At 33.3% G+C, this 27,408-nt stretch overlaps 1 protein-coding gene across 2 annotated transcripts in view; it reads right to left on the bottom strand.

The window, feature by feature from the left end:
• Window positions 1–690: 690 nt before the first annotated feature.
• The window catches only part of ZDHHC17 (zinc finger DHHC-type palmitoyltransferase 17), a 103,417-nt gene continuing 76,699 nt past the window's right edge, over window positions 691–27,408 (bottom strand). Inside the window, exons 9-17 of one of the 2 annotated variants that reach the window (XM_024122914.3) lie at window positions 23,014–23,156; window positions 21,545–21,645; window positions 14,509–14,633; window positions 13,220–13,282; window positions 9,520–9,613; window positions 8,569–8,652; window positions 7,196–7,353; window positions 6,429–6,523; window positions 691–3,700 (exon numbers count right to left, since the gene is read on the bottom strand). In XM_024122914.3, the coding sequence (XP_023978682.1) occupies window positions 3,562–3,700; window positions 6,429–6,523; window positions 7,196–7,353; window positions 8,569–8,652; window positions 9,520–9,613; window positions 13,220–13,282; window positions 14,509–14,633; window positions 21,545–21,645; window positions 23,014–23,156 (1,002 nt within the window). In that variant the 3' untranslated portion in view covers window positions 691–3,561. The other variant, XM_024122915.3, reaches the window with a different exon arrangement.

The raw sequence follows: 27,408 nt of genomic DNA, 5'->3' as shown, positions 1-27,408 counted from the left end.
CTGACCTGAAGCTAAGATTTCTTGTCCTGGTATGTACCGCTTGTTTCCAATTATCTCTGTAAACTCTTAGAACCAGACATCTACATCATAGGTACAATCTACCAATCTGGGAAGGACTGGGGAATCCAGACAAGAAGACAAAGAGGAGAAAAGTACCTAACTGGAATGAAAAGGGAGGGCTTACAGTAGAATTTCCTTTATTATTTATATTTGTTCAAAATATTGTTACTTGAGTTCTACACAGCTCTCGAGGCATTACTTTCAATAGAGTAAAATAATTATGAAATGAAAATTAGTCCAATCTGAAAATATTTGTTTAATACCACTGGGTTCTCAATTAAACCATAAACAATCATGTGAACAACAGGAAAGGGTTCCTCCATAATTTTTGCTTTTTGAAGTCCCAAATAAAGCTTTCTTAGTCATGCAGAGTTTCTCAAGTAACTGAGATCAATGCTTGGTAGGTTTCCTTTTCCACTATTTTACTACAGAGTCTTTAGACATTCTTACATTTAAATCTTGGAGATTCATACAGTCCTTGAGGATCCTAATTAACTCCATGGAATACAAAATTCTTAAAGAAAAACACATTCTCTTATTTTAAAAAAATTCATTACAAACACAAACATACACACACAGAATTAGAGGTTGCTGGTTTTTGTTTTTTTTTTTAAAGAATACTACCACCACCTTCTACTTTTGCCAATTTCTAGTCTTGCCACCTGATTCCTAGTTGACCCAGATATAAACATATAAAATAATTTTTTCATATCACAGGTACCACTACCCGTGTTTCATCAATTTCTTGAAGAGAACTGAGCAAAAAACCAAACACACATTTAAGAGTCAATATTTATTCTGATTAATATTTTACAAAATTTTGACAGATTTAATTTATGTAAGGAGAGCTAATTTATTAAACACTTTACAGGTTTTTCTTTCCACAGAGTAACACGTTAAGTAGCAAAATAATACTTGGCACAGTTATAAATAAAGAAAATATAAAATAAAAATATCCATAGCTTAAGTATAATAATGATGCTGTTTTATGCCTATTAATATTTCAAATAAATTCCTGGGAACAACAAAATAAGGAAAAAATTCCAAAGAAGTAATTCATGTTTAGAGCTGAGAAATAAGTTCCTATTTGCTAAAAGTATGCAATGAAGCTGATATGAACTATTCCCCAAAGGGTCACCTTCATACACAACTTTAGAACGGGGTTAAACTGGTTCCACACACAGACCTACAAAATAATTAGACGGTACACAGAGGCATGGTTGGCTCCTGACCATCAGACCATTTCTGAGTTACAAATTTCACTGGTACTATGAGATGGCTAGTACTAAAGCATTAACATTGCTAATATTTTCCATGTATACATCTAGAGTTTTGTTTTTTTTCTATTTAACTGAAAGACATCTCCTTTGCACTGGAAAGAATACTGTACCATAAAGAAAGAACATGGTAACAACACTCTCATCCAAACTCTGAGAAAACCACCATTGTATTTGACTGTTAATAAAAATGTATTCGATAAAAACTGCAACTGAGTCTTCACGTGAAGTGGCTCAAAATACAAAAAATTAAAATGAATTCTAGCCTTTTATAAATAACTTTGAATTTAAAAATTATCTAAAATTTCCCCCAATTAGTAGTCAAAACTAGCAGAGACATCTGTAAAGTTAACCAATTTTGTACAGTCTATGACAAAATGGCACAATGCTATTGCCACCCCACACCCATCTCTTCCCTTTTCAAAAATAAAGTACGTATGCCAATTTTCTAATATTAAAACACTCAAGTACACTAAGAGTAATTTTTTTGATGTATGACTTATGCTCAAAGAAACTACTATATAAAAATGGTACTTGGAAATACTGAACATCAACTATATACATTTTCACTGCTCCTCTTACTAAGGCAAGGGGCGGGTATACCACTAGATTGCTTTAATACCTGTAATCTGCATTTTACAGAGAATACTAATTTTACCAAGCATCAGACATGCAGTGAACTTGCAGGGTATAATGCTTATTAACAGCGATATTGAACATCACTAGAAGCTCATTAATTATCTCCCTTTTCTTTTTGGTTGGATAAAATGAAATGAGCAGCTTTAAATACACTAACACATAGAGACACAAAGAGAAAACTATTTGATAAATTATTTATATGCAGATACGCAATCTTTACACTGGTCTAGGATCTGTCATTGGTCTGACCACCCTTTTCCCACCCTCCCCCAGCCCATTCCCTCTCACAGGTTTCCCACAGGTTGCTCGAACCACAGTTTGCTACAGCGCTTAAGAGGACTAAACCTGTAAACAATAGTTATGGAAGCAGTGACCAACAGTTCACCATGAGAGTATGGAAATGCTGCAACAAAAATTGATCAGTGCATCATGTTTGACAATTTGAAAATCTTTCTGAAATTGTTTCAGACAGCATTAACAAATTTCAAAACATTCAATATTGGGAAAATTGAAACAATCTTAGGGATAAAATTCTTTCTGATAGGTCATTCTTTAAAAACCAGAAAATACCATTCGCTTTTCTTTTATTCACATGTGCTATATGTACAGAGATCACGCTCCATCTTTAGCTAGACTCCATTATTTTGTCTACACTTTATTTTGCAGTATAGCCATTTATCTCTATTATTGAGAATTTTGCATTAACTTATTTGTTCTGCCTTTTCTTGAAAATAGCTCAACTCTTAAAATATTGGACTATGTGCACATCAAATTAAATTCTAATTTATGCTTTACTGGAGAGTGTGTGCCAGTATACATTCTATGAGGTGTATCATGCACTTAGTAGGGCTTTTAAGTTGAACATAATAACATGACTTACTATACTCATGCAAGTGCTTTATTATCAGACCATAAAACCTCAGAGCAAGGTTACTAAAAATTATTTCACTGAACTAGAAATATATCAGCATTGCCAACAGCTGATAGCAATAAAATATTGTTAGCACATTTTTTGGTGAACATTATTTTCTTGTGTCTTTGAAGACACATTACAGTAGATCCCTAATAAAACCACATGATTTTCATCACAGTATTTACATGTACATTCTAACACGTACATAATACTAGTCTGAAGCAATTTAAGACAACTTTCTTGGAATTAAATGCAATACTAATAGTAGATTGCATCATAAAATTTAGCTGTATACCATAAATTTAGTTTTAGCTAGAATCAAGCATTTCTGATCAGTACACCATGTCTGTCAACAGAGTATGTTCACTCTTTTTTTTCATGAAAAATGTTATGAGAACAAAACCAAAAAGTTGAGTATTTTGTGAATTCCCATACTAAGAACCATTAACATTCTTTTTAAGACCTTTATTCTTCCCAGAAGTGGCAGTGTGTTCTGTCCATGTTTACTTTTGTTAATAAAAGTGTTGAAAAAAAAGACTGTAAAATTCACTGTTAGCCCTACATATAGCATGCTATTTGTTCAAAGGATGTGGATTCGAGTGTGAGAGAGACACGGACAGACACAATTTTCAGGCACCACTCAGCAATATGCTTCATAGGATAAAGATGCTGCTACACGAGCTGGTACCCAGATCCTGATATTTGGTCATATTCTATGGTATACTGCCTGGTCCAGTCCACAATAACAGGACGAAAGAGGCCACAGCATCGAAATTCAAAGAAGTCTATAATATTCCTTACACATCCATGGCTAAACACCACCCCCACCAAAAAAGAAAAAGAAAAAGAAAAAAAGTCTATTAGTACAATAATTTAGTATGAGTTTAATATCATTTTAATGTTAAATATATTTTTTTCTAAACTTAAAAACTCAGGTTTCCTGCCAGAAGGAACCTGCTTATAACTCTACAAAATACGTATGCATTCATGTTTCTTCACGGCTCTGATTTTTCTCTTTTGCTAATACAATGGGTTACACAATTATATTTTAAAGTTATTCAAATTCGCATTTCTTTCATTCCTGTGTAATACGCAATTTGTGATATAACCTTTCCTTGACTGGTGGCTCTTTGGCAAGGAGACAAACTATATCCAAAATTGAGAGAGTAAAAGACAAAATAATATCAATAGCATAAACTTGACAGTGTACCTAAGAATAGCAATTTAAAAAAAGAAATATCAAGGAAAGTTCCCAAAATTTTAGAACTTCAAGAATACCTTTGGAAAAGCAGTCAGTTTTACACCTTATATAATTATTGTGCCTAAGGGAGAATTCTCAAAACTACTCAACCGACTCTATTATTTTTGCTTTTATTTAAAGGTTTACATGCTTTCCACAAACACGCAACAATTAATAGCACCGCAAAAGCTTGATGGCAGTAGACAAGCAGCTTGAGTAAAACTCAAAGTTTTAAATATTTCTATTATTAGGAAACTACTGTTTCTTAACTTTGAAATGAATGCAAATTAAAAAAAAAAAAATATATATATATATATATATATGAATAGGACAGTCTCTTTAATAAATGGTGTTGGGAAAACTGGACAGCTGCATGCAAAAGAATTAAACTGGACCACTATCTTACACCATACACAAAAATTAACTCAAAATGGATTAGACTTGAATATAAGAACTAAAACCAGAAAACACAAGTGGTAAGCTCCTTGACATCAGTCTTGGTGATGAATTTGTGAATCTGACACCAAAAGCAAAGGCAACAAAAGCAAAAATAAATAAATGAGACTACATTAGACTAAAAAGGTTCTGAACAGCAAAGGAAACCATCAACAAAATGAAAAGGCAACCTACTGAGTGGGAGAAAATATTTGCAAATCATACATCTGATAAGGGGTTAATATCCAAAATCTATAAAGAACTCACACAACTCAATAGCAAAAAAGCAAACAATCCAACTAAAAAATAGGCAGATGATGTGAATAGACATTTTTCTAAGGAAGCCATACAGATGGCCAACAGACATGAGAAGATGCTCAACATCACTAATTTTTAGGGAAATGCAAATCAAAACCACAATGAGATATCACCTCATACCTATTTGAATGGCTATTATCAAAAAGACAAGAAAAGCAAGTGTTGGTGAGGATGTGTAGAAATGGGAATTCTTGTGCACTGTTGGTGGGAATGTAAATTGGTGCAGCCACTGTGGAAAACAGTATGGAGGTTCCTCAAAAAATTAAAAATAGAACTACCATATGATCCAGCAATTCCACTTCTGGGTATTTATCCAAAGAAAATGAAAACGCTAACTTGAAAAGATATCTGCACCCCATGTTCATTGCAGCATTATTTACAACAGGCAAGATATGGAAACAACCTAAGTGTCCATCAACAGATGAATAGATTGAAAAAATGCGACACACACACACACACACACACACACACACACACACACACAATGAAATAAAATTCAGCCATTGTAAAGAAGAAGGAAATATAGCCACTTGTGATAATATGGATGGACCATGTGGGCATTATAAGTGAAATAAGTCAGACAAAGAAAGACAAATACCACATAATCTCACTTACATGGAATCTGTGAACAACCAAACTCGAGCTCACAGATACAGAGAACAGACTGGTGGAGGGCAGAGGCTGGGGGTGGGGCTGGGCGAAATAGGCGAAGGGGGTTCAAAACATACAAACTTCCGGTTCTAAAATAAGTAAGCCCTGGGGATGCAGCGTAGAGCATGGTGACTATAGTTAATATTGTATTGCATATTTGAAAATGGCTAAGAGACTAGATCTTAAAAGTTCTCATGACAAGAAAAAAATACTTTGCAACTACGTATGGTGACAGACGTTAACTAGATTTTAGCGGTGATCATTTTGCAGTGTATACAAGTATCAAACCATTATGTTGTACACCTGAAACTAATAATAATGTCATATGTCAATTATACTTCAATTAAAAAAAAAAAGAAAAGAAAACTAGGTGTGTGGAAATTTTTGTGTCATTCAGAGGGCAAATAAAGTAAGTAATTTGCACCAAAAAGTAGTTGCCCTAGAGTCTGGGAAATTTCCCTAAATAATGAATTTTAATCAACTGTATTTTTTAAAATCTTATTTCAATTTTCTGGATACATTCATTTTTGAATGAAAATTTATAAACTGATGGAAAGGTTAAAGAACAAATACTAAACGTTAGTAGGTCAATAAAGTTTGAATTGTATAATTAAGGAAAAAACAAATATCACAAACTTATATACAGTTAATGTGATAAATACTAAAGTTATGGTGAACTAACCAATGTTTCATCTGGCAGAAATCTTGCTATTTGGTATGTTTTATAAGCTATTTTACACATTGTTAAGTAAAATAAATACTCCCTGTTTCATATATTATTGCCATTCTTAAAGAAAATACTTCTCTTTGATGTACTCACTAGATATTTGCTGAGTTTAGTTAGTAAGGAACTATATGTCAAGAGAAAATATTAAATTCATAGATATGTACGTACTTGAATGGGCTTTCAATAGATGTTGTTGTGACTTTAAAGTGCTTGTATCTTCTGGCATTCATTCTTTCATTTGTAGTAATACCTAAACATGATATCTAAGAGGCAAGAGAAAGCAAACCATTAACTCTCTGAATATTTAATATAAAACAAGTTAATTCTCAAGAGGATCAGGATGGAGAGAAAAATGATGAAGTCTGTTTCTGGCTTTCCATCAGGAGATCATCAAGCTGGTTTACATGGTACCATCTGACTCTGTGAGAAGTAGCTGGTTAAACAGGGAAAATATTTAAAAACAGGTCACTTGGCATTGTGTATGTGGAGGCATGGACATTATGTACATACTACCTCTCCATCAGCCCCTTTAAGAAGGAGCTTTTTAAAAAATCCTAATTAAAAAAACTCTTGAATAAATACTGATATTTGCAGGTAATAAAATATTAAAACACACACAAAATTAATGGAACCATCAGTCTAAGCTCACACTTATATCCAACTGGATGTATGTAAACCAGGAAAGAGAAATAAAAAGTTTTGATGAGAGTAGTACTGAAAGTTAAAAGTTCATAATATAAGAAGAGGGAGGAGAGGTGGAGAGAAAGAGTGAAGAAGAAAGGAACAGCAAATTGAAAATTTTAACTCTTGAAAAAATTTTAACTACTGAAAAGTAGGAATGGTTATAAAGAGAATACATTGTTATCTTTTAAGCAAGGAGTGAATTTTTAAGAGTTCTCAGCACACTAAAGAACAACTAATGCACCTGCACATACCTGATACATCTGACACATGAGTAATACAGCCACCCACATGAAATGAAAAACACTGTTCAGAAACATCCAAAACATCCAGGGTGAACATGTGGCAATTTGAGTAATATATGTCCAGAATCCATCCTTGGTATAACTGGTCTCACAGTGGAGTCCCCAGTCTAAAATCAGAGCAGAAGAACTCAAATTTACTCAATAATCCTCCAAGCACCTCGTGTGGACATTTGTGGTAGAGGCACCACTTAGAAAACACGATCCAAGAATTTAACTGATGACTTTCAATGCAAGTATTTTTATACTCTTAAATAATCCCCTTGTACATTAGTGAAAAAATGTATCAAAACCAGAAATAGTAAAAGCAGCAGGCAATCCTAAAAACAAACCTGTACTGTAACGATCTACAGTTTTTATTTGATTGGTATTGCATACATACAATATGTAAAAAAACAATTCCTTTATACAAAGATAAGATGATACAAATATGTGAGACTTCTTTGGAGGGGAGGAACATAACACAAGATCACCTTGGTGAGGGGGGCTTTTTCCAAAACAAAATCTACTCTTTGAGAGCTGCTGCCATAAAGAACTGATGTTATTAGTAGGACTATGCTTTCTCTCAGGTGTGTTGGGCTGCCAGAAATTAGGTAAAGATCTCTGACAAAATCGTTCTCTCTGTTAATCCCTATTTGAGGAAGTAACCTCCTTTTTCATTAGGGCAATAACACAGATTATTCTTAATATCTGTGGGAGTAGGAGGACTAGGAAATCATCCAAGACTTATTTTTAAGTCAGTATCTAATACATCTTTGTGCTAAATACCACCAAGCCCTGAAGGACAGTAACTAATATTTTCATTTAAATTCTTTCCAAATTATGTTCTCAGTGCAATAAAACCCCATCATTTGTTCTAAGATACTATACCCATATGATCACTGAATGACAACTTATTCTTAACCTTTTAAATATTCTCTAATAGGCAATAATTATACCTTACTCTTCAAAACATTTCAAGTTCTGTGCAAACTTAACTATATTTTCCCAGCTTGGTAAGAAACAGCAACTAGCACAATCACAAAATCTATAAACTACTAGAGTAAAGCAAGCATGTGATGTGAAAAATGTTGGTGATTTTACCCAGAAGCTTTTTAAAGCCTATTAAAAGATAATTAACTGATAATTCTGTTTCTTATACTCTATGTTGAACATGTTTGACAGTTCTATATCTATTTTTTTCTTTATGCTTCATTGTAATGAGGTGCCCCAAACCATAATTTTTAGTTAAAAGACATTTGTCATTATCATATTTTTTGTTAATATGGTAAAGCATGAGTATGCAAACACGTGTTTTAAGAAGATAAAAAACTAATTGTACTCACAAGAAATACAACCATAAATCATCCAGCAGATCATAAAAAGCAAGAAGAACAGGTAGCCCATAAAGTATCTATGGTTGCCTGCACCTAAAGAACAAAACAGAAACAATTTTTTTTAGCTAAGAAAAAACAACTGGAAATACACCTAGGGGTGAGGTAGGGGTGGAGAAATTCCATGAAAAGTGAGATACACCTTGGACGAAAATCACATACATCTTTTATTTTACAAAATGTTCTTCAAGAAAATAAATGTTTTAATAAAAGAATGCTTATAATGACACACAAAGATGTAGTGACTGCAATGATATTCATTCAAAAGAGTCTTAAAGAACCAAATAAATCACAAATTTGAGCTTTAATTCTACTATTTGCCTTGAGGTTTAAATAACCCTATTTTATCTTCAGTTTTATAAACTTTAAAATCCTACTTTTTAAAGGCTTCTCTCACACAATCTTTGTAATGTTTCCCTGCTGTCCTCTCATAAAATCTCCAGGGCCACGTCTCAGACCACTTAGTTCATTTCCTCAGACTATGCCATTCTTGAACACTGAGATATGTAGAGTTCTTATCTGTCATTCTTCTCTGCCTCTGTACATAACTACCTTTAAATATTTTTTATTACCTTACTTTCTTTAGTTTAACTAAAAAACAACACAATCTGCCTCCTTATTGATTTCACTGTTATCCAATGGAGAAAATAGGAAAGAGTAGGCACCAGAGAGAATTGATAGAGAAATTATATCAATCTTTTCTAGACACTGATTTTATGAGGTCTCTTTCCCTCTCTCTTACAACTGAGTTGATGTTTTGCCACTCAGAAAATAATTGGGGGGACAAGGGGTATTGTAGGGTGCTAGAATGAACCTTCTACACCTACTTTAATATTGTACTACATTAGTTATCTAGAGTAATTTAAATGAACAATATATTTAGAAATTACTAATAAAACTTACCTACACAGTTGCCCACCCATGGGCAATGATGGTCGAATTTTGCTATACAGCGGTTGCACACACCACAATGTTTGGACCTCACTGGCTTCCGTATCTGTTAACAGGCATGTTAAAAGATTATGAAACGCACTATACCTAAGAGAGGAAAGCCGAACATTTTATTTTCTCAAAATACAATATGAAAAAAACCCGGTATTTTTTGAAAAGGATTATACCAAGGTTTCCAAAGGAATAGAACCAAACAAAAATCACTTCTGTTTAATAAAATTTCAACTGCAACAACAAAGATGAAGAGGATAAGTCTACTCTAAAATATAAATTCCTAAGATGGGGCAGAACCATCAATTCACAAAAATAATTAAGAATCAAAGACCAATTTGCTGTTGCAATGAATGCTACTATATTTAATTCACAGCCTTCAAATTCCTCAAATATCACTCTTCAGGCTTCTTAATGAAAATGTATTACAATTAATGGTCATAATACTGGTTGTTGCTTAATAAAATGAAATTGGTTCCTTAGTAAAAGGAAGGTCAATTTAGAAGTGAATAAAAGAGAGCTTTTAAAATTCGCATCATTAATGTCTTCCCAAAGTTTACAAATCTAGCAAAAAATCCCAGTAAGTGTACACGTCTTTCTTTCAGTGAAAGAAATCTTGAGATCTCAGATTAAGGTACAGCACACTTCCTCTGCTGAACTGCACGACCTTATCTAAGAAAGTACAACATGCTTAAGAAGTTTAGGCAGTCCCTGTTTGTTTCAAAAAACATAAAATACATTCTTCAGGTCTTCACAGGCAATAAAAAATTCATGTTTATGATGTTTTAAATGTTGTGAAATGTTTTTCTCTACATTACTCTAAAGCAACCAAGTGAATACAAGAACTCACTAGTGATCTTCAAAGAGCTGCTAGTCCCAATGCTGTATACATGACAAGAGCTAGAGTTATTAACCCTTGCTAGAAACAAATTTTGTAACATCCTTTATTGGTGTTTCAATAAAAGCACTAACATTTCCCCAACAGTTTGAATAAATTATACACATTATTCTGAGGTACTAAGAAAAAGGCATAGGTGCACTATGCGGTTCTTACATGTATTAAAAAAATCTGTGGACCCAAGAAAAGGCTAAGTTATTCTTCACCACAGATATGAGACTAAATCTATTAGCAGAAAGAAGTAGGATATATCAAATTTTATCCTTACTTCCAACTCTCAGCTAAGTCTCCCCTTTGGGCAAAAGCTGTCAATGAATTCTGCACAAAAACTGACACAAGGCTCCTAAACACAACAGTTGCCGTAGTTCACTTACAGAGCAATTCATTTTTAGAAAATTCTGATCTACATGTGTCTTGTGTATTTTTCCAAGTAAAGGATACCCATATAATGACAAATACCTCTGTCAATTTGAATCATTTTATAATAGGACAAGCTCTTTATTTTACAATAACAAATTATTTATCCAGAATTACACAGCTTATGATAACATAATATGTAATAAAATGTTTATGCTATGATGAGGGAAAGTCTTATTCTTACCATCAGATATTTACTTAATAATGAAACTGTATTGAGCAACTCTATATAAAGAACCTGTTTGCTGACTGCAAGACTGATGCCCTCACAATGAAAAAAGAAATGGTTAGAAAATGTGTTTTCCACTTGGGATATTCTTTCTACAATCATAATTTGGCTATATTTGATAAAAATGAGGGTACTTTTAGAGAGAAAAGATTATGTTTCAGTAGATGTTAAATTCTGGTTTTGTTAATTGAGGTCAGTATTCACCGTCTAAAACTCTCTTCCCAAATAGCTCTTTGTTACTATGTTATGTTATTGTAAAGTTTAACTGGGTTATTAAGAAGATATCCTAAGCTTGTTTCTGAAGCTGATCACTGTAATCTATCTTTGGATGAAGATCAGGTGCCCCATGATCTATAACCAAGGGGTTATGCATACTGGAAAAAGCATCATTTAAAAGACTGTCTCCAACCTAGATGAAAGGCTTCTTATCAGGTATTCTCAAGTACCTCATGCACAAGGAAACTGAAGGGAATCAACTCTTAAATTCATATTTCCCAATTAAGAAGGGCTTCTGCATTGAGCTGTCTATAGAAAAGACTGCTGACCCCAAATGACAACCACACCAGGATAAGAAAACAACAGCAGTGGTAGGCAGCTGACCCAAGAATCTGTATCAGCCCTGAAGAACCATCCAACTAATTTAATTGAACTGGTTACCAAATGTTTGTCTTCTTATCAAAATGGAAAGTTATTGTTTTACTTCTGACCATACTTTTAACCCCAATGTTCAGGATGGAAAGAAAATTCTCTAGTGAAGTTGTCTAACTATTCATGACATGTATCACTGCTTGCTTTGAGTGTACTGCTAAAAGCACATATACAATGTTTGAATGACAATTTGGTATAACTGATTAAATGCATAGCCTATAAAGTGTTAAAAAAAAAAAAAAAAACCTGTTTGCGATATAGCAAGGATATCAGCAATGTATACCTGACTTTGCGGAACAGAATATTTTCACAGAATAGTAGAGTATAAAAATGTTCTAAATGTTAAGAATACAATTCTGTAAATTACCCATTGTAAAGCACAGAAACAAAAGCCTGTTTAAAGCATGCTTGAAAATACAAAAGAATCAGTCAGTACCCTAAAGTTGTTACCAAGAGTAAAGCAGTATATGTTTTGAACATCCAAAATCATAACTGTTAGGTCAAAGAAACAAATAACCAAACAACTGTTTGGTTAAGTGAAACAACTTAAAAGAATCTGCAGAAGTAGAGCTTAGTTTCAAAAAACTCATTCCAGAATCCTAAACTAAGTCAATTATTTTTATTATTATTCAACTGTTAAGATATTAGTTCAGTTGTAGTGTATAACTTAAAGGTATAAAAGAGCATTTAGTTTCAAGCATGATTTGGGGATATTTCCATTTCCATGTAGAGAAATATGGTTTAACCACTGCGGCAGTCCATATATTTTCCACAAGAACTAATTATAAAAATTAGCAGAAAATCATTAAAACACAAAATAGTATTATTCTATAGAAATTAGATGTCTACAGTAATAAAACAATGTTAATATCACTATATCTGATTCCATAAGTAAATGCCATTTAATTTCATATGTAGCTTTATCTATGACCTGTTTGACAACATTTAATATCAATGATAAAATAGTGCTCTAAGTTGAATAAACACTCTAATACAGATGGATAACTGCTCTAATTGAATCAGTTTTGAGGCCATGCTGTCTTAAAAGTTATCTAATAATTTCCCACTGTGACCTTTAAATATAAGAATAAATGTTCTTAAAATGTAATTAGGATAACAGTGTATTAGGGAATCATAGTAAACTTTTGATTTTAAATACTTTTATTACTTAGTTTTTTATTTGTTGAATTACATTTTAAGAGAGAAAAAGAGAATAAGAATGAATACAAATGAATGGCACCACTGAATCAGAAGTGTAGTTAAGGTCTACCATCGGGGGAATAAGCACATTGGAAAGGAGACATCTTTTCACCATCTTTCCTCTCGTACCATGATCTAAAAGGCATTTTGCAGGGGTGGGTCAAGAAATGTGCTCAGTGAAAGAAAACTGTCCTGGTTTCTCAAACTCTCTACACTATGCCACTGGTAGGAGAAGAGGAGAGAGGGAAGAATAAAGAAAAAAATATTACCAAACAGGTACTGCAGAATATACTGAGGTCCAGACTTCCTGTCTCTGCAAGTTCAACTATTGTCTGTGAATTAAAAAAAAAATTATTCAAAACAGAACAATACCAACTATTGTGCCATCAATATGAGTATCAATACACACTACTAAATATAAAATAGATAACCAACAAGGACCTACTGCATAGCACAGGGAACTATACTCAATATTTTGTAATAACCTATAAGGGAAAAGAATATGAAAAAGAAAAAATATATATAACTGAATCCTGTGCTGTACACCTGAAACTAACAAGACACTGAAAATCAACTATACTTCAATAAAAATAAATATGAGTATCAGCAAACGCAATGCTCATTTTTAATTAACCAATGTTTTCAGTTGAAGATAATAAAATCTCTTCGCTTACTTCTGCTATTTCATTATAATATGAATATAGGAATTTTATTTCTTGGATATATGAAAAAGCAACCCTAAATTTACTTATGGGAATATATCTCTGAGAATAAAACTAAATGACCTATCCTAAGAACTAGTCTGCATAAGGTTTTGATGATTAAGGGATGAATGTAAACCTAAGTCAAATAAAGAACTGAATCTTCAGAACTGGATTATGACTAAGAAAACCTGGCAAATCAATAACCGGTAACGTCTAAAGAATACTGGAACATAAGGGTAGCACTCTTTATGCAGCCTAGAAAGGGGAAGATTAGACCGTAAGAACCTACTAGTGTTTTAATCCACTGTGGATAGGAAATAATTCATCAGGATTTATTCTGTTTTCAGAGACTGGATTAAACAGCTCTTAAAATGATCTAATTGCCTCTAATCCAATTCTCTACTTACCGTGACATCTTTGGATTATAAATTCAGTTTCCTACGTACCTCAGCTATAGATGAGGGGTGCCCTGGATCATACATACAAACATTTCAGTTATTAGAACAATATATCTACACTGTCAACCCGTTTAGTGGCCTTCTAATTTACAGTCATTTAACAAACATTTACTGAATGCATATTTATTTGCTGAAGGTTTACAGAGATGTGTAAACTACTGTTATTTGTCCCTCAAAACAATCATAATCCTTATAAAGGAGAGAAACATGAAATTTTAAAATGTCATGGAAGTGTAAGGACAGGCATCACAAGAACACCAAAGGTGAGCACCAACTACACATAATTTCAGTTTGGTTTGAAATTTCTAGTTTCCTTTTTTGCACTCTATTATCTGCTAAAAATACTGATAATCTGGCAATAAAACACATGTGACTAGTTAGATTGTATCTTGCTACCTTTTTCTTTTGTTCCTCTGTAGCTTTAATAATCCCTGGATCTGATTTCCAAGATTTTCCAAAATTGTAGAAAAGTGCAATACTATTGACAAGGAATGGAAGATGGATAAATAAAAAGTTGAGATGTACCTAAAGTTAAGGAATCTAAAGAAGCAATGAAAACTAGTTATTATTATAGGTAAACTTATAATCTGTAAAATTTTATCACACACCCACAAAAAAACCTACAAAAAAATACAAGATGGTTTATTTATTACATCAAAATAGATCACATTTATACATGTTAGTCTATCTATTACATCAAACAAATACATTTCCCATTCTGCTCATAAGTGAGTGTAAAAAATAAAAATGTGAATTGTTTATAAACTTTAAATCATGTAGGGTTATCTGACACTTTTTAAAAGTGAGTGAATACATTATTTTTAAATGATCATTATTTCTTTTGACAAAAATGAAGGGACTTCTCATGTTCAAAGTAATTAGCATATTATCAATATTTTATCTATATGCATTAAAATCTACCACTTAGATATCATATCCATCTATTTAAGATTGTTTTTACATTCTCTCCATTGCCATTTTTGCCCACATTCAAGGTGACCTTAATTTTAGAAAAGGTACTTATAAACTTGCTTAAAACAGAAATAGTTTCTATGTTTACATTTTTCTACCTAATGAAAATATAAGAAATGTACTAGGCACTTATAAGTGAAGAATCAAAGACTATTTTCAATAACACTGGGAGAAATAAAGCAATGTTGCTAGAGCAACACATTTTGGGGACACAAAACATACCATTTTCAAGATTTTACATAGGTACAAAAGCTGTCCACAAAATTTCCCACGAGAATGGTGCCTTCCCTGTACCAGAGAAGAAAGGAACTGACTCATCACCAAAGCCTGGGAAGGACACTGACAGACAGGGACCTGTGTTCACATACTGAATGCGCTAGCCCTTCTCTTCCACTAGTCTCCCCACACAGCTCCTAGTCACATCCCCATAACTGACTGCCCCTAGCTCAAACCCTTTGTCTTGTCATTTCTTCAAAAATGTGTCGTTTCTTTGCTAAAAGGCCTAAAGATTCCTACTCTGGTCACTTCTTCAGGTCTTCATTATTTATGAGGGCCCCCATGTACATGTAAAAAAAAAAAAAAACCAGAAGATTTAATAAAATGTTAGTCTGGGAATTCCCTGGTGGTCCAGCTCTCACTGCCGAGGGCCTGGGTTTGATCCCTGGTCAGGAAACTAAGATCCCACAAGCCACAGGGTGCGGCCAAAAAAAAAAAAAAAAAAAAGATTTTATGTAGTACAAGTATCATACAAACATTCTGTAAGACTTTTGGACATTATCATGTATACACACTCTTTACATTTCTTATGAAGCACAGGTAAGAAAGAACAGCTTCATGAATGAAACAATCCTATATTTGTTTGGTAAATATGAAAACACTAAGCAACCACTTAAAATACAAAAGGAAAAAAAGGAAGAAGAAAGAGTAGTTAATATCACCTGCCATATATAAAAGTGATTTCTCTTTTCCCAGTCCCCTATTTACTCCCAACTTTCACCATCCTTATTCCCCAAAATCCATGGGTACAGCCAGCAGAGAATAAACAGAAAGTCAAATTTTCAGCTCTTCCAACAGGCAAAATTTGCTTAAGAATAAAGCTGGATAAATGTATGTGCAACGAATGCTGAACCATGGCATTTTTCAGGGCAGTATCTTATTATAACAGTTTCAAAAAGTGCTAACATATAAATACATAGGTCAGGTTCTTACAGCCTGGATTAAATTTGCAGGGAGCTAACTAGCACCTCAGTAAATGACTACAGATTTGAAAGGGGTATTCAGGAATTAAATATCAGATGAACTTAAAGAATTTCTTTTTTTTTTAAAGGTAAAGAGATTAGATATCTTCAAATGGTAGTTTAAACTTAGCTTTAGCAATAGATCAGTGCAGTTAACTTAAAGCATTTAACAAATAATTTTTTGGTATGGCTGTTTTTTGTAAACCTTTTTTCCTAATGAAAGTTAGAAAACACTAAAAAGCATAAAGACAAAAACAATAACTCTACAACCTAGAGATAACTCCTTTTATTTTTGGTATTCTGCACTTTTTTTTTTTTTTTTGTGGTATGCGGGCCTCCCTCTGTTGTGGACTCTCCCGTTGCAAAGCACACGAACCCGGTTCCCCTGCATCGGCAGGCGGACGCGCAACCACTGCGCCACCAGGGAAGCCCGGTACTCTGCACTTTTAATCATAATTGAGATCACTGTATATTTATTAACATTAATAAAGTAACACTTATTTATCACTGACTACAAGCCATTTAGGCTGCACAAAATCCCTATGATAAAGCCTGCTGCTATCCCCATGACAAAACTGAGGCAGAGGTTAATTAGGCAGTCTAAGATTAAAGAATGGATTAGAGGTGGAGCTGGTATTACAAGCTAGGCTCTTACTACCTATGCTATTCTGCCTCTCCAAAGTGCTCTGCAGTATATCCTGGGTCATTAAATATCATGGGAACAATATCTTTGGGTATGAACATTTTTATAGCTTGATATATATTTTTGTACCATCAGATTATTTACAGAAAGATACACCAGTTTATAACCCCACTAGCAATACATATTTGTTGATCACTATGTTTGCATTAGCACTGAGTAAAGGAAAAAAGTTGCGAATTTAAAAGCAAGAGAAGCACTATTTTATTCTTAATTTGAATTTATGTTTTTATGCTTAAACATTCCCCCAATTAGAAATAAAACAAATACTTGTCATCAACGTTTTCATTTAAATGTTTATGGAATCTTCGTTTTCCATTTAACTCTTTAATCTACTTGGATGTTATTTTGATGCCTGCTGTGAACTGCAGCTCTAACGTACCATAATACCCCCAAAAAAATGAACCAAAAACAGTAAATCAAACCAACCAAGTGACCCGCCAAATGCCAGCAACAACTTTGGAAAGAGGACAAGCCACACTATACCATAAAGTTCAAACTGGAGGTCAAGGAAAGAAGATGATTCTGGTGAGACAGGCTGCCTGGGGTAGTTCTTAATCCCACCTCCATCTGTATTAATAGTATGGGAAATGTGGATGAAAAGACAAAGTCCGAATTCTTATCAATCCCACCCTGGACTTCTGCTATGGACTGAATCATGTCTCCCCTCTTCCAAATTCATATGTTGAAGCCCTAACTTATAATGTGACTGTACCTGGAGACAGGCTCTTTAGGAGATAATTAGGTTAAATGAGGTCATAAGGGTGGGGCCCTAACCCCACAGGACTGTGGCTGTATAAGAAGAGGAAAGGAGAGATCTCTCTCACTCTCTTCCTGCCATGTGAGGACACAGGGAGAAGGTGACTGTCTGTAAGCCGGGAAGAGAGCCCTCACCTGAACACAACCGTGCAGGCATCCTGATCCAGAACTGTGAAAAAATTAATTTTTGTTGTTTAAGCCACCCACTCTAGGATATTCTGAAATAGCAAAGATCTAAATATCAGAAAGAAGTCATTTTTCTCTAAATTATTCTATAGCTTAAACAGAATTTCAATCAAAATTGCATTAGGCTTCCCATGGAACTTAAGGAGCTGATTTTTAAAAATTTAAGTAGAAGTGCGAAGGGCTAAAAAGAGGTAAGATATTCCTGAGAAACATGGCCTACCAGATATCATGAGTTAAGAATAAAGCTACAGTAATATGACAATACAGTACTGGTAAGGCACACGAATCAATAAACCGAATAGAGTACAGGAAACTTGATAAACATCGAGGTTGATAATGCAACTGAGTGAGGAAAGAGTGTGCTGGAGCAATGAGTTCTCTAATGAGCAAAAAGGAAGACACTGACCTCTCCCATCACATCATTCGTTATACACAGTAGTCAAACACAATGTGAACTAAGAACTTTTGTAAGAGTATCTTTAATGACTTCACAGAAACCTGCACATGTGCACAAAAAAAAGATATACAAGAATATTTATAGCAGTATTGTTGGAATTCACAGGTGATGACTGGATACCTAAAGATAGGGATTAAAAAGCTTAGAAAATATGAGAAGGAAACTAGCAGAGATACATGTAAAACTGAAGAAGTCCTAAGAGTAAACTACAGGAAAAAATGCTCAAGAGGAAAATGCATAGGAAAGAATGGCGAAAATGATAATTCTGCACTGTTTTCATTTTTACATATGTAATGATCCGGGTTCCATAAGTTTCTCACATCCACCTTTGGTCTAAGAAGCTTAAGACCTGATTGAAAAATAATTATTTTTAGATATAAAATTCCTAATAAGTTATTTCAAAAGTGTTGCCAACACAATAAACAGTAGACTCTACTGTTTACGACAGTGAATTTTAGAGTTGTTTGATTATTATAAAAGAAGCATGGTCAATGAACAAAATTTTCAAATAAATAAAAGCACAAGGAAATCACTCACAAATCTCACACCCAGAAATAACCACAGCTAAAATTACATGTACTCACTTCCGGCTCTTATCATTCGCACGTTTTAAAATTAGAATTTCTCTGTAAATACAATTTAGTATTTTTTCATTTGTTATATTCTAAGTATGAGCCCATATCACTAAGTCTTAGCAAAGCATTTTAATGGCTATTTTATCCTGTACCATATGTCACATAACTGAAAAATCTTTCCTCCTATTCAGGTTGGACATTTAGGTTATTTCCATTTTTTTCCCTATTATATTGTAAATGGTACTATGATAAACATCCTTGTAAATAAATCTTTGATCTTATCTCTTATTATTTACTTATGAATAATTAAGAGATCAAAGGCCCTTTCTACAGGTTGCTAAATTGCTTTCTAAGAAGGTTTAGGAACTTAAAAATTATGTTCAGAGTAGAATATAGGGCATTTAAAGACATACTGTATCAGGTCAAAGAGCTGGGTTCTATATCAGACTCTCGATAATTACCTAGCTATGTAACTGAGCAAGACATACAACTTCTCTGAACCTCAATTTTTCCAACAGTTAGAAAACAGCATTACGATTTGTGTGGTTTATTTTTTTAATCTCAAAGAATTGTTCTGAGAACCAAGTAAAACAACATATCTGAAAGAACTATAAACCAGAAAATCACTAAACAAATATAACATGTATATGGGGTAATACTTATCTAATGAATAGTAAAAAAGAAAAAGAATTTATTGTAACAAATGGTTTACATCAATATAATACTCACTACCACCACAAAAACACTTAAGTTGGGTAACATATTATGAGAACTAAAATAACTTTTATACAGTTGATCCTCATGCCTACTAGCTAGAATTTATTTGTAACTCCAAAATCAATATTGACAGTGCTTTTGCAGTCATTTGTATGTGCAAAGCAGCAAGAAATATGAGTTGCCCTATGTACACATTCCCCGCTGAGGTACATGAGGCAATACTCTGCCTTCTTGTTTAGCATTTGTGTGATTTTGCTGTTTAAAATGGTCTCCAAGTATAGTGCTTAAGTGCCATCTGATGTTCCTAGGCACAAGTCTTTATACACAGACTATATAAAACTCTCTGGCATAAAGTTTTCATTATTTGGTACTTTACTAATTATCCTGTTTTTCTCTACTTACATCCAAACAGATTAATAAGAGTACAGCAACAGTCTAAAATTATTTTGAGATGTGAACCTGACTTTTTCTTGAACATAAAATTTACTGCCCAATTTAGGAAGCAAAGTTAGAAAATATGTCTGGAATACTAAAGTCATTTCAGAGGTCAGTGCTTTTTATAAATTTAAAATAGATGAGATACTGAAAATGAGCAGATATGTTTTACTCATTAAATGTTCCAGTAAGACAGTTCTAATGCTTAATAAATCCCTGAAGAACAATTTTTATATCAAAGTATAATACAAGCCCAGAATGAGCTAGTGAAAACTGTCACATGGAAAAATTTCAGTAGACACTACGCTAAGAAAGTATTTTAAAAGTACTATACTTTCTAAAAGTATCCTACAATGCTGTGAAAATATAAGAATTAGAAGTGTAGTTACAATTCTGAGGCTCCATTTCACAAAGAAAATTAGCATATTTTGCTTTTATCTAATACACAAGACAACTTAAAAAGAATGCAATATTAAAACATGTAACACTGTGAAGTGAAACCAGCTATTAATTAATATTGTTCAGAACAGTTAAAAGTCACTGAATAATGCATACCATTTAAAATCTTATATACTTTATATAGCAATGTTTGAAAAATGATTAAGACATTTATGAAACATGTACCTTTATTATAATAAAATAGACTGTCTTACAGGTTGATTTTTTCTATTAAAAATATCAAAAATTGACATTGTCCTTATTTCTTGAGATGTGAATCTGACTTCTTGAGATGTGAGATCTGAACCTCACACATACACACACATTTACATTTTCAAATTATATTACTTTTTAAAAGTATAGTACACTGAAATAATATGCTGAAGTTAGCAACATTTGAAGATACAGCATTACATGCTTTTCATGAAGCAAAAGAGAAAATTAACTGTTACCTATCAAAGCAAACTAGTAAGTTGTGATAATAAGAAAATATTTAGAGAAAATAATTTGACACTAAAACATGGAAATCACAGTTCAGTAGAAAGGTTCAGAATAAGTGTTATAGAATAAGACAAATATGTGTTTCTACCCTGCTTTATTAGAGACTAGCTGTGTGACCTTGGGCAAGAATAACAGCTTAAGCTATTTAAGCCTAAATTGTCTCATCTATAAAATGGAGACAACAGTACTAACATATAGGATGTATACTAAATGGAGCACAAAGTATTTAAGAAAATGCCCTTAAAAAAATCAATAAATGGTCACTATTATTATTATTACTGATGTTATTAAAAGCAGCTTTGAAAAGCAATTTATTAAATATGAAACATTTTAAAACAATACATTAGTTCATATTTATTTTTCTAGGAATACTGTTTTACTGTAGCACGTCGTGAGTAGTTCAGCTCTTATGTTAAATTATTATTAAACTAAGACCTTTATAACCAAAGGATATCATTCCAAAACCAGAAGAACCACGTCACATACATCCAGAATTTGGTTGCCAAATATATTCCAAGGGGCAATGCACTATGCATTGAATGATCAAAAAAGGATCTGTAAAACACAAGAAGTTTTATAGAATTTGAACTCTATATTTCATTGTAAAAAAGAATATTTATTTATTTAAATGAAAATTACATATATTCTGTATAGTATACTCGTAACAAAACCCAGAAATCCAGGATGCTTAAATATCAATACTGTTTTCATAGTACTCAATAAGAAATGAGTGCACAGCTGAATGACTCAGCAAGAGTCTGAAGCTACTTTTAATTCATCAGAATTAAAATTATATTCTATGTACTTTTCAACTTTAGAATTTCACTGTATTCCTAATCTCTTAAAACAATAACTCACTTTAGTATATATAGTATAGTAACTCTATCAACCAGCATATTATCCACCAAAGACATAATTTTAACAAATGAGCGCAAAGCAATCCCCAAGTTTTTCTCCATGTTTCATCATTATTTCTCCTTACCTACACATTCCCACTAAGCTTTCAGCACATCTTCTCAAAGGGAATGAACTGGCTAACTTGGAAGAATTAAAGGTCATTATTTACAGCATTCAGAATTCAGGAAAAATAAATACTGATAAATTTTATTAAACATAAGCAGGATCAATCATCCATGTACACTAAGTAGGGAGTATTGGTGAATTCCTACCTACACTACCCCTTGGAGCACCTAGAAACACTAAAATGAGATTAATTACCTAGAATTAAGCCTCTTCCTGAGAGTTACCACATTAGTGCATTACCAGTCATTCTCATCTCTCTCTGAATTATTTTCAGAACTCTCTTTTGAAATTCTGGTGAAAACAAGGTACTAAAGGAATGGAAATTAGGTGGGAAGTTCTGGATCATAAATGCCTGCCTAGTTTGCTGGATGGGCCACTTTAGGGGAATAGGATCTAGGGATAAGAAGAAAAGGGCATGATCACAATGTTTAAATAAAAAAGGAGAAAGAGAAAATTAAAAAAACAAAACAAAACTGAGCGTTACTTCATATGCTTAGACTCTACCTTGTGCTAAAATCAAACCTCTTTCTTGCACACTATAATTCCTATGGAAAGGTAAGCTCAAGCATTATAGTTACCCAGAAATAAGCAATATATAATACATTTAGAGTTCAACAAACTTGAGTCTACTTCTATTGAAATGTCTTAAAGCTGTATTTTAGCCTTAAAAATTATATGTTAGACTTTGTCACTCAAAGTACATTTAGTCATTTTTAACAACAATGTTAAAAATGTTAAAGATTTCAGATATAAATCTGCCAAAAATTCTTTAACATTAAGATCAAACAAGTTATATAAAGGCAGTATTCTAAATATACAAAACATTAATTTCATATAGCCAGGTCCAAACTATATCCTTACATGTCCAGTTAAAAATGTAGCTAAAAACAACACACTTACTTTGAAAGAAACTGTACTGTAGCCCAAACGCCACCATACATTAGCCCTTTAATGAGCCAAGAATCAATATTTAGGTCTGCTATAAACCCAACCAGCCAAATAACTAGGAAAGGAGTTCCCAACATTACTTTCTGCCGAAATTCCTGTACAGAAAAAAAAAAAAGAGAGAAACTTTTGCATGTTTCAAGTAACCTCAATGTGAATCACTGTTAACTTTGTGAAAACATAGAACAGAGTTGAAATTCATTCATTCAAATACATCTACTATGTACAGATACTATTTAAGGTGCTAGTCTCTGTTTTCTAGAAAGAGGTATTAAATAAACAATCTAAAAGTTCTTGGTTAAAACTGTAGAAAATGAGAATAGAAGTTATAGGACTGGGTCTAGACAGTCAGATACAGAAGACAGCAGTACCACCTGCCAACACGTGGACAGGCTAGAAAACAGTTCATGAAAATACCACCCCATTTTAACAAAAGCACTGATAACTAAGGAGACAAGGGCAACCAGAATGACTGAAGGTCTAACAGCTATATCAGATAAAGAAACATGAGTATGCTTAGCCTGGGGAAGATATTTTGAATAATACATATAAACAGTATATTAAAACCTTAAAGTAAGATAGAGAATAAAATCAAACAATCCACAGACCATAGAATGGAGACGATGTGCCTCTGAACACATATCAAAGCAGAGTGCTTAATATTTCAGACGTAGTACCATTTCACTTTTGTACTGGTCTAACTGTTAGAAATACTCCTAAGTATAAAACCTGCCTGCTTCCCTGGTATCTTCACAGCAACACAAAGTCTACTGCTTCTCCTACATAACAGCCCTTCACAAACTTACAAGCAGCTGTTGTCTCTCGAGTTACCTTAAGTGACAAAACTATATAAGATATTCCAGCTGTGATCCAACAAAGTTCAGAGTGTAAATATTACTCTCATCGTTGAATATTTACCTTTCTGAAGGCCAAGATTATATTATGTTATGTCTCTTTTATTTTTAGCACACCTTTCATACTGTTGGCTTCTAGTGAAATAAATACTTTTTAATATAAATGACCATGTCTTCCCCAATTCAGCCACTGAAATTCATTTTCTGAACTAATTGTGTAATTTTAACTTAGACTTATAATTAAACATATTGACTTCAGAGTTTAATTTTATGCTGTAGTGAAATAACATCCTTCTAGTTTGTTTCTTCATCTCTATTATGTGTGAATTTCATATCAAGACATTAGAGAAAGTTTACAACTGGGAGGAGAGAGTGTATGACTAAGGGTGGGTATTGGTGGGAGAGAAGGTGGACATGTGTCATTTGAAAAAGTATTTTCTAAAATTATCTTTAACTTGGCTGGTTTTTAGTCAAGACACTTGTTCTCCCCCAGCAACGGCCACATTTTTTCATCATTAATGGCCACACTTTTTCATTATTAAAAATTAAGACACAATTTACATACAGTGAAATTCACCCTTTTTTGTGTACAGTTCTGAGTTTTGATGAATATACACAGTTGTGTAACAAGCATGAATGTCAAGACACAGAACAGTCCCATCAAGCCCTGAAATACCCTATGCCACCAGGCCCAAGCCCTGGCAACCACTAGTCTGATATCTGTCCTTTTACTTTTTCCTTTGCAGGAATGTCACATAAAAGGAGTCATATTGAATGCAGTCTTTTAAATCTGGCTTCTTTCACTGAGCGAATGCATTTGACATTCATCCATACTGTTACGTGTATTAGTAGTAAGTTCCTTTTTAATGCTGAGTAGTATTCCATTACAGGATGTGTCACAGTCTGGTTATCCATGCCCCAGATGAGGGATTAAGCTTGTTTCCAGTTTCTGACTGTAAATAAAGATATCATAAGCATTCACATATAATTTTTTGTGTGAATATAGGCTCATTTCACCTGGTTAAATACCAATGTGTGTGATTTCTGGATTTATTTCAAGCTGTCATTTAATATACACATTATAATATTGTAAAGATGTAATGGTGACGTGCTGCATTTGTAGACATGAAAAATCTATTTTCTCTTATATTTCATTACAGAACGTTTCTAATATATAGTAAATTTGAAAGTATTTTATAGTGAATATCTGTATATCCACCACCCAGATTCTACAATTCAGTAATCTATTTAATTAAACTTTTTATTTTGAAATAATTGTAGATTCACATGCAGTTTTTTAAATCCGGTTTTTAAACTCATGTACAGTTAATTTACAATGTTGTGTTAGCTTCAGGTGTACAGCAAAGTGACTCAGTCATACATATAAAAGTATACATATATTCTTTTACAGATTCTTTTCCATTATAGGTTATTACAAGACATTGAATACAGTTCCCTGTGTTATAGGGTAGGTCCTTGTTGTTTATCTATTTTATACATAGTAGTGTGTATATGTTAATTCCAAGCTCCTAATTTATCTCCCCCCACCGCGTTATCCCTTCTGGTAACCATAAGTTTGTTTTCTATGTCTGTGAGTCTATTTCTGTTTTGCAAATAAGTTCATTTATATCATTTTATAAGATTCCACATATAAGTGATATCATATGATATTTGTCTCTGACTTACTTCACTTAATATGATTTCTAGGTCCATCCATGTTGCAGCAATTGGCATTATTTCATTCTTTTTTATGGCTGAGTAATATTCCATTGTGTATATATACCACATCTTTTTTAGGTTGCTTCCATGTTTTGGCTATTGTAAACAGTGCTGCTATGAAAATTGGGGTGCATGTATCTTTTCAGATTAGAGTTTTATCCAGATATATGTCCAGGAGTGGGATTCTTGGATCATATGGTAATTCTATTTTCAGTTTTTTAAGGAACCTCCATACTGTTTTCCATAGTAGCTGCACCAATTTACATTCTCACCAACAGGGTAGGAGGGCTCCTTTTTCTCCATACCCTCTCCAGCATTTATTATTTGTAGACTTTTTATTGATGGCCATTCTGGTGTGAGGTGATACCGCACTGTAGTTTTGATTTGCATTTCTCTAATAATTAGCTGTTGAGCATCTTTTCACGTGCCTGATGGCCATCTGTATGTCTTCTTTGGAGAAATGTCTACTTAGGTCTTCTGCCCATTTTTTGATTGGGTTTTTTGTTTTTCTGTTATTAAGCTGTATGAGTTGTTTGTATATTTTGGAAATTAATCCCTTGTCGGTAGCATCGTTTGCAAATATTTTCTCCAATTCTGCAGGTTGTCTTTTTGTTTTGTTTATGGTTTCCTTTGCAAAAGCTTTTAAGCTTAATTAGGTCTCAATTGTTTATTTTTGTTTTTATTTCCACTACTCTAGGAGACACAGCCAAAAAAAATATGCTATGATTTATGTCAAAGAGTGTTCGGCTTATGTTTTCCTCTAGGACTACTATAGTATCCAGTTTTACATTTAGGTCTTTAATCCATTCTGAGTTTATTTTTTGATATGGTGTTAGAGAATGTTTGTTCTTTTACCTGTAGGTATCCAGTTTTCCCAGCACCACTTACTGAAGAGACTATCTTTTCTCCATTGTATATTCTTGCCTCCTTTGTCATAGATTAATTGATCATAAGTGCATGGTTTATTTCGGAGCTTTCTATCTTGTTCCATTGATCTATACACTCTGCTTTTGTGCCAATACCATACTGTTTTGATTACTGTAGCTGTTTTTTTTTTATACAGCAGGTTCTTATTAGTTATCCATTTTTACATATTAGGGTATATATGTCAATCCCAATCTCCCAATTCATCACAGCACCACCACCACCTGCCTCCGCCACTTTCCCCCTTGGTGTCCATACGTTTGTTCTCTACATCTGTGTCTCAATTTCTACCCTGCAAAACGGTTCATCTGTACCATTTCTCTAGGTTCCACATATGTGTTAATATACGATATCTGTTTTTCTCTTTCTGACTTACTTCACTCCGTATGACAGTCTCTAGATTCATCCATGTCTCTACAAATGACCCAATTTCGTTCTTTTTTATGGCTGAGTAATATTCAGCTGTATATATGTACCTCATCTTCTTTATCCATTCGTCTCTTGATGGGCATTTAGGTTGCTTCCATGACCTGGCGACTGTAAATAGTGCTGCAATGAACACTGGAGTGCACGTGTCTTTTTGAATTATGGTTTTCTTTGGGTATACGCTCAGTAGTAGGATTGCTGGGTCATATGGTAATTCTATTTTTAGTTTTTAAAGGAACCTCCATACTGTTCTCCATAGTGGTTTATCAATTTACATTCCCACCGACAGGGCAAGAGGGTTCCCTTTTCTCCACACCCTCTCCAGCATTTGTTGTTTGTAGATTTTCTGATGATGCCCATTCTAACTGGGGTGAGGTGATACATCATTGTAGTTTTGATTTGCATTTCTCTAATAATTAGTGATGTT

Source organism: Physeter macrocephalus, chromosome 6 (genome assembly GCF_002837175.3).
Source record: "Physeter macrocephalus isolate SW-GA chromosome 6, ASM283717v5, whole genome shotgun sequence".
NCBI lineage: Eukaryota > Metazoa > Chordata > Mammalia > Artiodactyla > Physeteridae > Physeter > Physeter macrocephalus.
The sequence above is the reverse complement of the archived record's forward strand: the minus strand, read 5'-3'. Positions and strand labels throughout refer to the sequence as shown.